Source organism: Sus scrofa, chromosome 7 (assembly GCF_054392235.1).
Source record: "Sus scrofa isolate SSC_HxYL_T2T_F1_AM1 chromosome 7, Sscrofa_HxYL_maternal_Yorkshire_Landrace_v2.0, whole genome shotgun sequence".
In the NCBI taxonomy this organism is placed as follows: domain Eukaryota; kingdom Metazoa; phylum Chordata; class Mammalia; order Artiodactyla; family Suidae; genus Sus; species Sus scrofa.
The window spans coordinates 103,993,773-104,011,632 of NC_139389.1; the positions used below are offsets into that span (position 1 = coordinate 103,993,773).

Below are 17,860 nucleotides of genomic sequence, written 5' to 3' on the forward strand. Positions count from 1 at the left end.
GAGGTTCCCAGGCAAGGGGTCAAATCGGAGCTGTAGCTGCCAGCCTATGCCAGAGCCACAGCAACTTGGGATCCGAGCTGAGTCGCCGAGTCTTCGACCTATACCACAGCTCACGGCAATGCCGGATCCTTGACCCACTGAGCGAGGCCAGGGATTGAACCCACAACCTCATGGTTCCTAGTCGGATTCGTTAACCCCTGAGACACAACAGGAACTCCGAGGCTGGGTTTTTAATATATATTGGAAAATTTCCATAATAAAATGTTTTTTTCAAATTCTTGCATCTTTAGCAGCCGCCCCTGCAACACACCTACCTACCTGCTGAAGCTTTGTGTTTATTTTAAAGTACTGATGGACAGCGTTCCCGTTGTGGCTCAGCAGGTTGAGAACCCAGCATAGTGTCTGTGAGGATGCAGGTTCGCAAGCTGTGGTGTAGGTTGCAGATGTGGCTTGGATCCAGCATTTCCGTGGCTGTCGTGTAGGCCAGCAGCTGCAGTTCTGATTTGACCCCTAGCCCAGAAACTTCTCTATGCTGCACGTGTGACCCTAAAAAGAAAAAAAGAAAAAAAAAGTAGTGTTTGATTGCAACCTAAAGGCAACTACAGGTGGATCTCTAGAGAGCCCTCTCCAAGCCCCCATGGCCACTGAAACCAGACATTCAAAACTCCAAAATTACAAACACAAACTGGCATGATTATTCACCTTCAGAAGCCATCTCTCTCTTTCAACACAGGATTGACCTTGAATTTATTTATTTTGAAAAGGCAGTTTTGCTGGCAGGCAAGATTTGACTTATTTGTTTGGTTTGTTTGTCTTTTTGTCTTTTCTAGGGCTGTACCCGTGGCATATGGAGGTCCCCAGGCCAGGGGTCCATTCAGAGCTGTAAGCACCAGCCTACACCAGAGCCGCAGCAACGCCCAATCCAAGCCTCGTCTGGGACCTACCCCACAGCTCACATCAACGCCAGATCCTTAACCCACCGAGCAAGGCCAGGGATCGAACCCGCAACCTCATGGTTCCTAGTCAAATTCGTCAACCACTGAGCCATGATGGGAATGCCAAGATTTGCTTCATACACTAAGTTTTTCAAGCAGGTGAATCTCGTGCAGAGCAGAGGACTTCTGTTCAGCCTTGAGCCAGGGAAGAATGATCCTCTCAGACCCATCGTCTCTCAGCTGGGAAAACAAAGCCTGCGTGGATGCTTTCCGGGCCACTTCTCCCAGCCGCCACCTAATTTTATGTTCTGTGCCAGGCAGATGAGGACTCGGGTCTTCTCCAGATCAGAGCTTCCCCAACGATGCACAGCCCAGGGAAAGATGTTTTCCAATTCGAGTCCCCTATGGCTTCCCTAGGGCCATTTTATCCTTGATGTCCTTTCATGCTCTCTACTTTGTCTCCCTGTAATCTCATCACCCAAGGCCTCTCCAGGCATCGTTAAGGGTATTCCCACCGGGCATGGAGCTCCCTTTGAGCATCCCTTTCGAGCAGCTGTCACATGTGAGCAGCATCTGCTTTCTGACAAGCTTGAAGACAGAACGAAGGAAGCCGTTGAGCGTGTCCCCGTGGCAGTGGCTAACACAAGCAACCTTCAGGACGGCCATCCACATGCTGGGGGTGGAGTGGCCTGGCAGCTCGCGTGTGCAGGGACGGTGGGTGAGTCCCAGACCGGGCAGCCCTCTTCACAGCCCCAGCCCTGTGGTCCGTGCAGGGTCCTGAGGCTGGAATGGTTCCCTAAGCCTTTGACTCCAGCTTTTTCTGGGCAGGGAATCTGAACGAGGCAAAATGCCTGGGGTGTTTTAAATAGATCCTGCTTGCTGCAGCCAGTAAGCCCAACAGCTTGGGGGGTGAGTGACCCTTCCTGAGAGATGTCTGTTACACCATTCCTCCGGCTTCCAGCCCCACAAATGCCGACCACCCCCGCCCCTCCACCCCCACTCCTCCCCTCTGACCTCACTCCACTGCTCTCTGGATGGTTTCTCTTCAGGCCTTTCTGGTTTTAGTATTTATTGCACTTTTATTGGTTTTCACTCTCTGCTTTTTCTTTCCCTGCAGCGGTTTTCCCTCACGCTCTGTATCTTTTCATCTCTTGGGGTCTGTTTGTGTCCGCTCTACCAAGAGCGCTTCCCCATCTGCTGCTCCTCGTCTGACTCTGTCATGGCTTCTCAAGGATGGAGAAGCACCCCCCTTCCTGCTGGCTGCTGGGGGACCACCTGCCCCTGCCTGGGCTTTACTGGCCCAGGAAAGAGGGAGGGCGGAGGAGCCTGCCCTGAGCAATCCCAGTGGTGGGACAGGTGGCAGCTGCAGTCAGAGAAATGGGCCTTAAAGATGGCAGCTGTGGGAGTCCCCGTTGTGGCGCAGTGGAAGCGAATCTTACTAGGAACCGTGAGGTTTCAGGTTCGATCCCTGGCCTCGCTCAGTGGGTTAAGGATCCGGCATTGCCGTGAGCTGTGGTGTAGGTTGCAGACAGAGCTCAGATCTGGCGTTGCTGTGGCTGTGACGTAGGCCAGCAGCTATAGCTCCGATTAGACCCCTAGCCTGGGAACCTCCCTATGCCAGGGTGCGGCCCTAAAAGGACAAAAGACAAAAGACAAAAAAAAAAAAAAAAAAAAAAAGATGGCAGCTGTTTTCTGGGCAGTCAAAGAGGTCAGCCAGAGGAGTCAGAGATGACAGGAGGAGTGGGGGTTGGGGACACAGAAGTGATGGGCCAGCACCCATCAAAAGTGAGAATCAGAAAAGGAGGTGGGGAGTTCCCGTTGTGGCTCAGCAGTAATGAACCGGACTAGTATCCATGGGGACGGTTTGATCCCTGGCCTCGCTCAGTGGGTTAAGGATCTGGCGTCGTGAGCTATGGTGTAGGTCACAGACATGGCTCAGATCTGGTGTTGCTGTGGCTGTGGTGTAGGCTGGCAGCTGCAGCTTCGATTTCACCCCTAGCCTGGGAACTTCCATAGATAGGCTGCGGGTATGGCCCTAAAAAGCAAAATAAATAAATAAATGAGTAAAAGAAAGGAGCTAAGGCTAGGGGGAGCTGGATGTTCTGAAGGAAAGCTGAGGAGGAGCTGGCGCAGGTCGGGGCCTTGGGGGGAGGAAACCAGGGGCGTGGACCCTGCCAGAGATGCTACAGCCCAGCTCTGCCAGCAGAGGCGGGCATGTGGGGGTGGGGCCGGGAGAAGAGGGAGCCTTCAAGGCCCTTTCTCCCGCCTCATCTCATCTCTGGGCCTTTTGTTCTTTTTTTCTTTCATGTTTCTGTCTTCATGTTACATTAGTAGCAGGAAATGTTCTGTCTTTGAAAGAGAAGGGCAAGATCTGGAGGATTGAAAGCTGGATGAACTTTCGACTTTGCTTAACTCTTAGGCCCCTTTGCCTGTCTGGCTGCTGGAGCCATCAGGGCCTGCCCCTTCCTGGAACACCTTAAACAGAGTCCCTATACCAGCTTGACAGCTCAGCAGGAGTGCCAGCAGCAAGGGCAGCCAGCAGTGGTGGGCAGCCACAGACCCCCTCCAGGCACGTGGGGCAGCCATGGGCTGTTGGCCAACCCAGCCAGAGGGCCTGGGCTGAGGGGCGGCTTCCAGCATGTGATGCCAGCCCCATCATGGGCTCCTCCCCACCAGGGACCGAGCTGCAGACAGGCCTATGGTAGAAGGAAAGGGAAAAAGCTTTTCTTAAAAAATTTTTTTAAATTGAAGAGGTAATAAATGCATGTGGCAAAAAAAAATTCAAAAGGTTCAAAAGAATATGCAGTGAAAGTCTCCCCCTCCTTTCAGTTCAGGTTCCCTCCTCAGAGAAATCCCTGGGTGTAACAATTTCGCTTTTTTTTTTTTTTTTTTTTTGTCTTTTTGCCATTTCTAGGGCCTCTCCCTCGGCATATGGAGGGGTCTAATCGGAACTGTAGGGGTCTAGGGGTCTAATCGGAGCTGTAGCCGCCGGCCTACGCCAGAGCCATAGCAAGGTGGGATCCGAGCCGTGTCTGCAACCTACACCACAGCTCACGGCAATGCTGGATCCTTAACCCACTAAGCAAGGCCACGGATTGAACCTGCAACCTCATGGTTCCTAGTCCAATTCGTTAACCAACTGAGCCACGACGGGAACTCCTGGGTGTAACAATTTCTTGTACAGTCCTCCAATGTCTCCTTTTTAGGTCTGCTGTAATCTGGAAAACTTCAGATTTTTTTTTTTTTTTTAAGTTAGAAAGTAGGGGACCATGAGGCACTCTGTTCTGCAGAACAAAGGCTCTAGGCTTTAGCTCACAGGAAAATTTCAGATTCTTGATGCAACGGAACATTTTGTTTGAAAGTACATGTGTGTGTGTAATATGTGCTGGGGGACCCAATGATAATAAAGAAAATTGTAGCTTGGTTTATTGCCAGTAATTCTTGCTAGGACAGGGAATGGTTTACAAAATTAAAATAACAGAACCCTGAAACACTAGCACTAGAAAGGACCTTCCAAGTCCTTTTATACCAAGGCTCTCATTTTAAACATGAGAAAGGAGTCCGGATACATGACTTGTCCAGGGTCACCAAACTAGCCCATGGCACACCTGGGACCAAAAACCAGGTTTCCCACCTCCTAATCATCCTAGTTGCCCAAGAAAAGACTGAGTGCTCCATCTTTAGGTAGTAGCCTGTGTAAAGATAAGCAATTCAGGGAGTTCCCGTTGTGGCTCAGCGGGTTAAAAACCTGACTACTATCCATGAGGATGTGGGTTTGTTCCCTGGCCCCGCTCAGTTGGTTAAGGATCTGGTATTGCTGCAAGCCCCTAGGTCACAGTTGCAGCTTAGATCCGACATTGCTGTGGCTGCGATGTAGGCTGGCAGCTGCAGCTCCAGTTCAACCCCTAGCCTGGGAACCTCCATATGCCACAGGCACGGCCCTAAAAAAAAAAAGAAGATATGCGATTCAGAAATGGAAAGACTAATGAGTGGACATGGATTTGGAAATTTCCTCCAGTGGTCAGAAATATGGGGAAGGAAATCATTAATTCCAGGAAAAACCTGAAGTCCAATTCCACACACACACACAAACACACACACACACACACACACACACACACACACACACACACACACGCAGGCATTGGCAAGAACACGGAACAGTGAGCCTGTAAAGTTTATTGTCTGACTCTCCTGCCGAGCCCAGCAGAGGCCATGGGAGGCGGTGCGAGATCCCCGCTCAGCTGAAGAGCTTGTACCCCTCGGACCTGCCATCACTGGGCCAGAGGCAGAGGCAGGCATTTTTGCTTGGGCAGGAGGGAGGAACTCCAGCCCAGACTAGAGTGAGAGGATGTTCTATGCTGGGACCCGGGGTCAGGGACACCAAGGGAGAGTGGAAGCGATGCGTGGCCAGGCCACCCATGGAGCCCTGCCACCACTGGCACGAGCACTGGCAGCCCCAGCTGTTTATACCACCTCCCAGGACGAGACACCCCAGGATTTATGTGCTGACCAAACAGCAACATAATTTTTAAAAATTCTCCATGCTTTGACATCAGTTCCAGACACTGAACAATTTCAGTGTCCAAGCCAGATTGATGGGCCTTTTGATGGTTTCAGAGAGTGCCTTCCGTGAGAGGGGACATGTATGACTGTAACCATTGGTTGTAAAAACCCTCAGTTGCTTTGAAATGGTAAATTTCCAGGCAGTGTGGCTCTGATGCCACACACCTCCTGCATGAACAGCTTTTTTCCTCCTGTTCAATTATGTTGGCTGGTAAGGGAGTAGAAATTACGCTTCAAAATACACGGATGGGAATTTTCAGTCTTGCTGAGAGCTTCAAAATATATACCAATCCTGGAAACATTCCCTTAATTTCCACTTCGTTTCTCAAAGAAAATGGAGGTTTCAATTATAGGCACCATTAGACAGAAGGAAATACAGGACCAGGACCGGGGGTCTCTTTTCAGTTCAGATGCTCTCTGGTCTTAGCATCTGACCTCTTTCTGAGCCAAATTTTCTTCCAGCCCTAGGTGTAGAGGTCCATCCTAACGTGTTCCAGATGATGAGGTCCTTGATAAAAAGAGGAGTATTTCTAAGAGCCTGAGTCCAGGGCCTTGAATCAGGGAATCTGACAGGCAGGAAAATAAAGCCAGTTTTGTCTCTTCGTCTTCACACGAGGGATCCAGAAATCCTGATCTCTGATGCACCTGGCATCTCTCCCATGCCTGGGTACTGGGTACACGTGGGCAGCCACCCAGCTATGTCTTTGCCCCAGTTGTGTTCTGGTTTTTCTCCTCTCCGCCTGCCTGGCCTCTTCTGCTCTTCCTGAGCAGCAGACCTGGATTTATAGCTACCGTCCTGGTTGGACCACAGACAGCTCAAGTTCAGCTGAACATGTCTCCCAAACCTGCTTCTCCTCCTGTGTTCCCCATTGCACTTAGTGGTTATCTAACACCAAAGCACTTGTCCCCTATGCCTGAAATTTACAGGCTAGTCTCAAATCACTTCTCTCAGGGAGTTCCCATCGTGGCTCAGTGGTTAACGAACCCGACTAGCATCTATGAGGACACAGGTTCAACCCTGGGCCTCGCTCAGCAGGTTAAGGATCCAGCCTTGCCGTGAGCTATGGTGTAGGTCACAGACGTGGCTCGGATCCCGCATTGCTGTGGCTCTGGTGTAGGCTGGTCGATACAGCTCCAATTGGACCCCTGGCCTGGGAACCTCACTAGGCCACAGGTGCCACCCTAGAAAGACACAAAGACCAAAAAAAAAAAAAAAAAAAAAATCTTGCTTCTCTCACCTTTGCCTTCTACTGATCACCAAACCCTTTGAGGCTACCCTCTTTCTCTTCCGCTCCAGTGTTTCTGCCCTAATCCAGACCCACGGTGTTGTTTGCTCGGACTATTGCCAAGTCCTTGTCATCCCCTGCCATTAGTCTCCAGCCTCTTCCCTAAAATGTGTAACGGATCATGTCACTCCCTGTTACAAAATCTTGGCTGGTTCCCCATGGCTTACCAGACTAAGTCCAACTCTTACCAAAGCGTGCCAGAGGTCTGTTGCCTGGGCCATGCCTACTGCTCTAACCTTGTTACCATCCCCACTCCCTACCCCACGTCCACTGACCACTGACTGGTACCTGTGCTCCCATTTGCTTCCACACATTCATTCCTGTGTTTGCTTCTTCCTCTGCGCAGAAGGTCCTTCCACATCTTGCCGAACATGCTTATCCTCTAAGACTCAGCTCTCAGATGACCTCTTTCTGGTCCTGAAGCCCCCCTTGGGCTTGTGTAGGGGTCTACCACGCTGCGACCATTTATGCCTGTTTCCCCATTATCAGTTCCTGGGCTCCTCGGAAGCTGCATTCGGGTTTTGTTCATTTTTATATCCCTGGAACCTAGACGTGCCTGGCACAGTAAGCATTCAAGAAGGCAAGGGAAGGAAGCGATTGGAAATATCACCGTAATGGGCAAACAGCATTGGCTTGCCGTCTGAGTGGGCTAGGTGGTATTTTAATGGGACAGAATGGGGAGTAGCAGCAGCTTGCTGCCCTAGATATTTATTCGTTCATTTCCTCATTGCACAGCTACTTAGTGAGTGCTGCCATGATGCTGTGCTAGAAACTGATGACACACAAAACAAGGCTGCCAGGCCCTGCTTAGAGGGACTCCCATTCAAGGCCAAGAGTCAGGCATGTAGCAGGCGCGGGCTTGATACATTGGGCCATCTGGTCTGCTCTGGGGACCTCTGCCACTCAACTCTGCAGAGGTCATGGAGGAGGGCAAGGGAAAAGAAGGCAGCGAGATGAGGTCAGGGAGGCCTTGCAAAGGGCTTTGCCTCTGGGATCAGTTTTGCTGACCAGCTGGCTTTATTTGTGCATTTCTCTTTTGCAGGAATTCCTTGCTGTTATGAAAAAGCATTTGACACATTTCTAATTAGTCCTCAGACTCTGCAATCCTTATTCCCAAACGTAGCAGCTGGCTCATTTCATGATCAGTAATAATATTTGTAGCCCTGCAGTTATTCACCAAGATCAGGGTCATTCCCCCTCTATCTTCTGATGGGACCACAGAGGACTTCCTCACCCCCTCATTTGGGGCAGCGGGATTTGGCACCTGGCGCTGTGACTAGGGGTCAGGGAGCCAGCTGCTCCTGCAGAAGCAGCACTGCAAAGGAACAGGGGTTACTCCCTACACCAGCCCACATGGACCCAGAAGAGTCGTGTCCTCTCTAAGTTCTAGACCTGCACCGTCACGAAGGTGCTTGACTTAAAAAGTGCAGGTTGGAGTTCCCGTCATGGCGCAGTGGTTAACGAGTCTGACTAGGAACCATGAGGTTGCAGGTTTGATCCCTGGCCTTGCTCAGTGGGTTAAGGCTCCGGCGTTGCCGTGAGCTGTGGTGTAGGTTGCAGACGCGGATCGGATCCCGTGTTGCTGTGGCTGTGGTGTAGGCCGGTGGCTATGGTTCCAATTAGACCCTTAGCCTGGGAACCTCCACGTGCCATGGAAGCGGCCCAAGAAATGGCAAAAAGACAAAAAAAAAAAAAAAAAAAGTGCAGGTTGCACAGAGCACCCTCTCCTCTTCTTCCCTCCTTCCTCCCAGCAACAAATACTCAATGAGCATGTACTCTGTGCCACTATATACCACGCGCTGTTCTAAGCACTGGGGAGATGGGGTGAACAAAACATAAAGACCCCCTGGCCTCACAGAGCTTACACTTCAGGGCAGAAACTGATAGAAAAAGCCAGAGTTCTCAGACAAACAGAAGCATGATGACTGATGAAGAAAAGACTTCTCAAGCTCCTTTCAAAGAGCCTGTTCCTCTCCTTGATCTATAATGATTTGTAGAAACATAACTTTTTCTCTTTCTTTTTAGGGTTGCTCCCATGGCATATGGAAGTTCCCAGGCTAGGGGTCGAATTGACAGGCATGGCAACACAGGATCCGAGCTGCATCTGTGACCTATACGACAGCTCACGGCAACGCCCCTCTTTAACCCACTGAGGTGAGTGAGGCCAGGGATCAAACCTGCCTCTCCGCAGACACTAGTCGGGCTCGTAACCCGCTGAGCCACAACGGGAACTCCCTAGAAACCTAACTTATAAATAACTGTTCCTTAGATATGCTGGTGCACCAAGTGGGGACAGCTGACGGGAGGTAGCACATGTGCCGCTTGATGGCTGGGTGACCTCTGCAGGGATTGGTCTTTTCAGCTGGGTGGTGGAGGTGGCCGAGCCTTCCTCACAGGGTCGTCGTGAGTATGCCGAGATTGTGTGTGTTCACTGTGCCTGTTTCGTAGTAACATACATTCTGCTTAGCACCCCTGCCTCTTTTCCTGATTAGAGCAGTCCTGGGGGTCTCATCAGTTCTCACGCACCTTCCACACCCCTGCTGCAGCTGCAGATGGGGCAAGAGGCTTCTGAGATGAGCCAGAGTCTCAGGGGTAATGGGCATCCCGGCAAAACGATACCCAGCAGAGGCTGGGGCCCCACACTGCTGGGGCTCGCCCTGCCCCCACCCCACAGAACAGAAGCTCTGGAAGGGGCAGCCACCCCCCTGCGGGGCAAGACAGTCATCCTTGCTGGATGCTGGGTGTGGCTGAGGAGGTCTGTCCGGGGTCCGTTCTCCTTCACAGCCCTGCTGGACAGTCCCCTGCCCAGGCCCCACAGGCCCTTCAGGAGCACCCCTTACCCAGTGTCTCAGTGTCCCTGTGAGCAGGCCTCCGGGGGAGCGGGGGTGGTTACCAAGCGCTGGATTTTATTTGCTTCATTTCATCTTTCCTTTCCTAACACTGCCGAGGGGCTGTCCCTGCCCCATTTTACAGCTGAAGAAACAGGCCGGGACAGGGAGTAAGAATTCGCCCAGGCCACTCGGTGATGGGACCAATTTCTGAGTTCAGGCTGTCCAGCACCAGAGCTAGGGCCCCACACAGAGCCATGCCCTTTCTCCCCTCTGTTCCCCACCCCGCCCCCCACGCCAAGTCCCCACATCAAATGCTCAGGGGCAGACAGTTCCCTGGGGCCTCCGGGAGCACCAAGGCCCCTTGGCCCTTTGCCCAGCTTACCTGAGTGCCAGCCTCAGCAGTTTTAAGGAGAGCGATGCCACAGGGGAGACAAGGCCTAAGGAACTGGAAGTCCAAAGTGGCACAGCTGGCGCGACCTTGAAGGTCATGTCTCTGCATCCCTCCTTTTACAGAAAAGAAAATGGGAGTTCCCATTGTGGCTCAGGGGTAATGAACACGACTAGTATCCATGAGGATGTGGGTTCAATCCCTGGCCTCACTCAGTGGGTTAGGGATCCAGCATTGCCGTGAGCTGTGGTGTAGGTCACAGACACAGCTCGGATCCCCAGTTGCTGTGGCTGTGGTGTAGGCCTAAAGCTCCGATGCGACCCCTAGCCCGAGAATCTCCATATGCCACAGGTGTGGCCCTAAAAGGCCAAACAGAACAAAAACAAAAGAACAGGGAGGCCCAGAGGGGGAAGTGAGGTTCCTGCATAGAGGACTTCTGACCACCCTGCAGACTGCCTTGTGACTCCAGAGGCCTGGCACGGCTACCCAGACACTAGCATGGAATATGGGTTTGAACCCAGTCCCTGACCCACCAGTTGTGTGCCTGTTGGCACCTGAGGGCTTCGCTGAGCCTCAGCGTCCTCATCTGCAGGTTTCAGGGCTTTAGAGAAAATGCTTGTGAAATGCCGGCACAGCAGCTGGCACCTGTTAGGTACTCAGTGAACTGTAGCTATTATTATCACTCTTGTTGGTTTCAAAGTTCAGTATGTTCGGCAACACTAAGTCTCTTAGGTGTCACTTTGATTCTATGGGTCTGGGGTCTGCTGGAATCATTCCTAGGACCAGAGAGGGAGCAATGCCCACAGTCATCTCTGAAGACTGGACTCCATTTCGGGGAGGGCTGGGGCCCAGCTCTGCACCTATTTGGGATTAGGGTCTGGAAGAATGACCATGGGCCGTCCCCGACGTGGCAGCTGTGAGGTCCCAACTCTTCCAGTGTGCCTGTGGTTTGAGACCCATGGCTCATTCTCTGTATCAGATTTCTCTGGGTCAAACGAGCATAGTAGGAGTTCCTGCTGTGGCACAGCGGAAACAAATCTGACTGGTATCCGTGAGGATGCGGGTTCAATCCCTGGCCTTGCTCAGTGGGTCAAGGATTCGGCGTTGCCATAAGTTCTGGTGTAAGTTGCAGACAAGGCTTAGATCTGGCGTGGCTGTGGCTGGCAGCTGTAGCTCTGTTCAGACCCCTAGCCTGGGAACCTCCGTATGCCATGACTGTGGCCCTAAAAAGCAAAAAAAGAAAAAGAAAAAGAAACCCATCAGTCTGATTTCCGTTTAGCAGGGTCCAGTTTCATCCCCCATGCCTAGGGGTGAGTTTGGAGCCTCTCACTAGGCGTTGATGTTATGCCTCTGGTACCACATCCTTTCACCTGGTTCTCTCAAGACCAAAAGCAACCAGACATGCAGACTGGGATGAGGGGAGCAGCCCATAGCAACCAAGGGTCATTCTCCAGGTCTTTCCACCTGGCTGAGCTGAGAGCTTGTCTGTAGGTGCGGATGCAAGGAGAGGGGTTCCCTTACATTTTCTCATTGTCTGCAGATACCTGTGGTGCCTGATTCCTAAGGACCAAGGTCTTTCTGGCTTTCCACAGAGGACAGAACCACTGGGTCTACTCCATGATTCCTGCAGAAACCAGGCAATGACTTGACCGCGGTTTTCTCCATCTATGGAAATGAACCCTGGCCCCTACTGCAGTCTGATTAAACTTCCCAAGCAAGGGAGACTGGGAGAGCAAGGCTGGCCAGCATCTCCGACTGTTCCTGATTGCCACACAGCTCATGCCTCAGAGTCCCAGCTCCTCTTGCAGACCTTTTTGTGAGTCTTTCTTCTGTGCCCCCTTCTTTCTAGGATCACATTCTTTTATTATTATTTTTTTAAATTTTATGGCCACACCCATGGTATGTGGAAGTTCCTGGGCTAGGGATTGAATCCAAGCCACATCTGCAGCAACCAGATCCTTTTAACCCACCATGCCCAGCTGAGACTCAAACCCCCACTTCTGCAGTGACCGTAGCCATTGCAGCCAGATTTTTTTTTTTTTTTGCCTTTTCTGGGGCCGCTCCTGTGGCATATGGAGGTTCCCAGGCTAGGGGTCTAATTGGGGCTGTAGCTGCTGGCCTACGCCAGAGGCACAGCAACAAGGGATCAGAGCTGCATCTGCGACCTACACCACAGCTCACAGCAACATCGGATCCTTAACCCACTGAGCAAGGCCAGGGGTCAAACCCAAAACCTCATGGTTCCTAGTCAGATTCGTTAACCATTGAGCCACGATGGGAACTCCATTGCAGCCAGATTCTTAGCCCACTGCACCACAGCAGGGACTCCCAGGGTCACAGTCTTGGTGGGGTCATTTGGGGTGTCCTAGTGGTTAGTCTTCTGAGTAAGGAAAGGGTATTACAGTCACAACGATGACCTTTCTGCAGCAAAAAACCCATTAGGGTTTCCTTTCTTCATTTCACTTCCTTCTAACAGAAATGCATTGAGCATCTATTACATGCTTCAGTCCTGCGGGCTGGGGAACCAGGGAAATGAGTGATGCTGATGGGGGCGGTCAGGGGAAAACATGAACTGTGATTTCACCATTTGCCTGATTCTCGAGGCAGCTTCATTTAGAGGCCAGGACCCACATGAACCAGTGTCCAGGGGCACCAGCAAGATGCAAACTCCCTGACAACCATGCTCCTCACCTTCAAAGTCCTCCTGAGTCCAGACTCGCCCAGACTGGCCAATCTCAATTCCCACCAAGAACTTCCCAGCACCCCAGGCCCCAGTAATGCCAGGTAGCTCTCTTCCTTGAAAACATCAAGTGCTTTCATCCTCTGGACCTTTGCTCAGGCTGTTCAGGCAGCTGACACCCTGCCCTGTCCTCGCCTTGCCAGCCTCTTAAGAATCTATTCAAAGGATTTATCCACCTTCTGTGAGAAGCCTTCCCCTAAGACACCCTTGCAATACATTATGTCTTCCTCTGTGACCCCTGCTTGGTTTATTTAACATCTGTTCACTGAGTATCTGCTCTGTGCCCGACCCTGTGCAGGTCTCCTGGAACAGGGGTAGTTCCGCCTGGGATGTCAGTAGTTAACATCAGATTCTCAATGCCACCAGGGATGGGACCGAATCTCAATGATTTCTGTGTTTGTGTCTCTCACTCCCGTGTTTTGCACTTTGTGGAAAGTGTCAGACAGAGAGGTGGCTTCTAGACTGGGCTCTGCCCACTAATTAGTCGTGTGATCTTGGGCGAATCTTCCGGCCCCTCTGGTCTCCCTTCTTCCTGATGATAAAACCCCAGCGTTGTTCAGGGGACAACGAGGCAGGGTACAGGGAGGCATCACGAAAGCTGGGAGCTCCCGGCCAGTGAAAGAGGTGGGGTGACGGTACCCTATTCTCCGTTCACTGGCTCTGAAGCAGCGCCGCTTCCCCTTCGCTCTCTTCGAATGTCAAGTGCACCAGCTTCCAATCCCTCCTCGGGGCGGGCCCTCTGGCAGCTCGGAATCCTAGGCTGCGGAGGATTCCAGTGCAAACTCTAGACTCTACTCCCGCCCAGCCGCCCCTTCCCAAGGACTCGCCGAACACACCTTAAACCTCGCTCCAGAGCGCAGTTCAGAGCGCAGTCCAGGACCGCGGCTCCGCGGCGCGGGCCCGGGCCGGGGTCGCGCATCTCCGGTCGGTGACTCAAGGCCGCTGGGTCCGGGGGGTGGGTGAAGGTAGGCGGGACCGACCAGCGCCGCGCGGAGGCAGCCGCCGGGAGCTCGGCCGCCCAGCAGTGGAAGCCGAGACTGGCTCTGGCCCATCGCCATTCCGCCGCGGGCGTCTGCCTCGCCCGGCCTTCCTCCCGCGCGGCTTCGCACCAGCCGCACTCCTCTCCCTGGGCGCAGCAGCCCCGCGGCCGGCGGGGGCTGGAGTTCGGGGCGGGCTCTGCGCGCGAATGAATGGGCGCTCGGGGGACGCGCGCGCCTGGGGCTGAAGGGCATTAGGACCATGAGGATCGCTCCGCGCTCCTGTCTCTCCCTATCACCCCCCCACCCCCACCTCTCTCCTTTTTCTGCGCTGCAGGACTGAGCAGCCCGGCGCGAGCGAAAACAAACAGCTGGGGCTGCGAGTGCCCCCTTTCCGGCCCCAAGAGCACGCCGGCCCGGGCCCCTACTCGGGGCGCTCGCCCGCCCACCATGAGGAAGATCCGAGCCAATGCCATCGCCATCCTGACGGTAGCCTGGATCCTGGGCACTTTCTACTACTTATGGCAGGACAACCGAGCCCACGCAGCATCCTCCGGCGGCCGGGGCTTGCAGAGGGCCGGCAGGAGGCCGGAGCAGCTCCGCGAGGACCGCACCATCCCGCTCATTGTGAGTACGCGCTGTGCGCGGGGCGGCCGGCAACGGAGGCGCGCTTCCTAGCCCCGCGCGGCTGCAGAGGGCGCGGGGCCGGGCCAGGGGCTGCGTGCCCGCCGCGCCCCGCCAGCATTGTATATGTTGGAGCATTCCTGTCCGTTGTTATGGCAACCGCTCTCGGGCTAGCGGGGCCAGGGCGCAAGGATGGAGGGAGGGTGACAGCGAGTGGGGGCTGGGAGAAAGTGCTGCAAGTTTGGTGGGCCCGGCGTCCGCGCACGACTGGGAACGTGGCCGCTTTCTCAACACTGCGCCGCCTGGGCCGGGGGCTGCCGGTGCGTCCCCCCGCCCTGGAAGGCAGCTGAACCTTGAGCGCAGACAGCCGGCAGTGGAAACCGCTGGGTGCTGAGCGCGTAGGTGGCCACGCGCACCCCCTCTCTAGCCTCCTGGGGGCAAAAGATGTGTGGCGGGGACGCGGGGTGAGGCTGGGTCACTAGGGGCTGTGCTGGACTTTGAGCTCCCTTTTCAGCCCGGGTAAACTTGAGTTTGCTTCTTTGGCACGGAGGACTCCCCGCTATTGGGGATGTCAGGGTCGCGAAAAGCTGTTGTCCAGTACACGTCCCCCACCCCCACACCAGTCCATCACGACGAGTGAACCAGCAGCGTCTGCGCCCAGGTTCGGAGATAGCCTCTCACGAGATGGGCCCCGCGACGTCAATGCGAGCCGGGAAACCAAGTCGGCAGGGCAAGCGGGGTGGGGGGGCCTCCGCGGAGGGGCAAGGGCGGGAGCGCCCTCCAGGCGCTCTGGGGACCTGGGCCAGCGCGTACTTGTCTCGGCCTCCGCCCAGGTAGCAAGCAGCTCGTGTGGCTGGGGCACCTGTTGAGACGGGAGGCTCCGGGACCCGCAAGAGGCTCGCTCCAGGCGGGCCGCGTTCTTCAGCTGCAGGGCTGCAGGCGAGCGGTGGGCGAGACTCTTGGGCGACAGCCGGGACGAATTGCTGGGCGAGGACAGTCTAGCCAGGAGGAAGGAGAGCAAAGGGGCTGAGAGTGGGAGAGTGGAGCCGGGTGGCCATTCTGGAAGATCTGGGCCTGGGGCGGGAGGGCGGTGGGAGCTCCTGGAGAGGCGCAGAGTCAGGAGGGCCGAAGGCTGGTGTGGAGCAGAATCTGAGCTATTTGTACCAAGGCAGCTTAGCTCCAGGAATATAGTGTGTCTGTCGGGGCGTTGTGTGTGTGGAAGTGCTCTCATATTCCCATCTTGCGGCAGCTTCCGTGTCTTGTTACCCACCCAGAAAGAAGTAAAAATCCTCTGCCAAAGAATCGTATTTCCAGGCTTTGCCTGAGGAGACCTTGGGGTTTGCAGGGGAGTTTTCCCCAGCTCGACACCCCCCCCCCCCAGCTTCCCAGATCCCTGAGGTCTCTGGGGGCAGCCTTATTACGGTGGAGTGTTTCCTTCTAGGCTGAGGGTTCCTGCCACTAGGGCACTGTTTCCAAAGCACTTGTGGATGTTTGGACAGAAAGGCTGATGAAGAAAAAGCCTCCTCTGTAAAGATCCTGGAGTGCTGGGTTAGAGACACATCAGACAGATTAGAGTCGGAACTGGGCACTAGGGCTGTGGCCTGGGACCCTAAGGGAGGGTCCACAGCGGGGACTCTTCCCAACTGAGCTGCCTGGTTCTTACTCTCTGAGAGGGGCAGCTCTGGGCCAGGGTAGGCGGGCTTGGAATGGCAGGGGAGAGGCAGGCTGGCCAGATGTTCTGTCCTTCTCTGTGGTGACGTGATGGAGGAGGGTCTGAGCTGGAAGAGGGGGAGGAGGGGAGGGAGGAGGGGGAATGGAAGGCAGGAGCACCGGGAAACTGCAGCTCAGGAGCCCGCGGCTGGTCTCCTCACAGGTGCTTCGGTTTCAGAATCCCGGAAGACCATTCAGACCTGCGAAATGATGAAAGCCTGGGATTGGGGGGTGTGTGTGGGTGGTGGTGGGGGTGTTGGGGATACTAGTGGAGGCTGATGGCACTTGTTTTGAAGGGTAGAAAGTGGAGGTCATGGGGCCTCCAGTGAGCATCCTCTCACCCTCGCCTTTTTCCCATGGGGTTTCACTTGCTGCAGATTAGAGAGGGCTGTGAACTGGAAGCCAAGTTTGTTTGTTTGTTTGTTTTGTCTTTTTAGGGCCACACCTGTGGCATATGGAGGTTCCCAGGATAGGGGTCAAATCGGAGCTGTAGCCGCCAGCCTGCGCCACAGCCACAGAAATGCCAGATCCTTAACCCACCGAGCGAGGCCAGGGATCAAACCTGTGTCCTCACTAATGCTAGTAAGATGCGTTTCTGCTGAGCCATGACGGCAACTCCTGGAAACCCAGTTAAAAGTGTGAAGGGGCATTCCCGTTATGGCGCAGTGGAAATGAATCTGACTAGGAACCATGAGGTTTTGGGTTCGATCCCTGGCCTCGATCAGTGGGTTAAGGATCCGGCGTTGCAGTGAGCTGTGGTGTAGGTTTCAGACACGGCTCAGATCCTGCATTACTGTGGCTCTGGTAAGGGCCAGCAGCTGTAGCCCTGATTTGACCCCTAGCCTGGGAACCTCCATGTGCCACGGGTGCGGCCCTTAAAAAAAAATAGTGTGAAGGACTCAGAGTTCCCATTGTGGCTCAGCGTGTTAAGGACCTGATGTTGTCTCTGAGGATGAACGATTGATCCCTGGCCTCGCTCAGTGGGCTAAGGAGCCAGCATTGCCGTGGCTATAGCATAGGGCCCAGCTGCAGCTCAGATTTGACCCCTGGCCAGGAAATTTCCATATGTCTTGGGTGTGGGGCCCTAAAAAGAAAAAAGAAAAAAAAATAAAGTGGGAAGGACTATTGGGGAGCCAGGAATGGAGGTGTAGGAAGAGAAGGAGAGAGGCAGTTCCTGGGAGTGAGCCACAGAACCTTCTCTGGCCACTCAGGGACATAGCCAGCTCCCTTGCTGTTTTTAAGCTTTAGTCCGTCTGTTCTATAGGCATTGATCCCCAGTCACACCCCGCCTTTGACACAGCCTTGCATGTCTTCCGGGGTATTTCACTTCAGTGAGATTCTCTGTCATCAGCCTGCCTCCTCATTGAGTGGAAGCGATCACGCAGGGACTATGCAGGAAGCTTCTTGCGTGCCCACATTGATGAGCACAGCAAGACTTAATAAGCACTGTTAGATGAGTGAAGTAGGATTTCTGCCCATCTCTGGGAGCAGTCAATGGTCCAAGCTTCATATCCCGCTAATACTTTCTTCCAGCTCTAACTTGACTATAACTAGAGAGCCCGGGGAATGTCTATTCAGCGTTGCCAGGAGGTAAAGCCTTTGTTCAACTTAAAAGGGGCAGGTGCAGCTGAGGATTTGCCTTCTCCCTGAAATCCGTGGTTAACCTCTCCCTGGTCTTCTTGCCATCCCCAAACACATCTCTGTCCCCTTGGGCCAGGACACTGCATGTGGATTTTCAGATGCTTAGGGAATGATGTGGCCAGCCCTGCTGACAGAGGCTGAGAAAATTCAGACAAGCGTCAT

At 53.9% G+C, this 17,860-nt stretch overlaps 2 protein-coding genes across 8 annotated transcripts in view; both read left to right on the forward strand.

The window, feature by feature from the left end:
• EXD2 (exonuclease 3'-5' domain containing 2) overlaps positions 1–12,981 on the forward strand; it is an 80,533-nt gene extending 67,552 nt beyond the window's left edge. The window contains exon 11 of one of the 2 annotated variants that reach the window (XR_014811021.1): positions 11,599–11,822. The gene's annotated coding sequence lies outside the window, so the exon portion shown is untranslated. Of the gene's footprint in view, positions 1–11,546 lie in introns of both variants that reach the window. The other variant, XM_084969551.1, reaches the window with a different exon arrangement.
• Positions 12,982–14,042: 1,061 nt separating this feature from the next.
• GALNT16 (polypeptide N-acetylgalactosaminyltransferase 16) overlaps positions 14,043–17,860 on the forward strand; it is a 112,170-nt gene continuing 108,352 nt past the window's right edge. For 4 of the 6 annotated variants that reach the window (XR_014809078.1, XR_014809076.1, NM_001244918.1 and 1 more), the window contains 1 exon segment: positions 14,043–14,350. Coding sequence is in view for 2 of the 6 variants with exons in the window: in NM_001244918.1 (NP_001231847.1) it covers positions 14,174–14,350 (177 nt within the window). In the remaining 4 variants the exon portion in view is untranslated. 6 annotated transcript variants of the gene reach the window in all.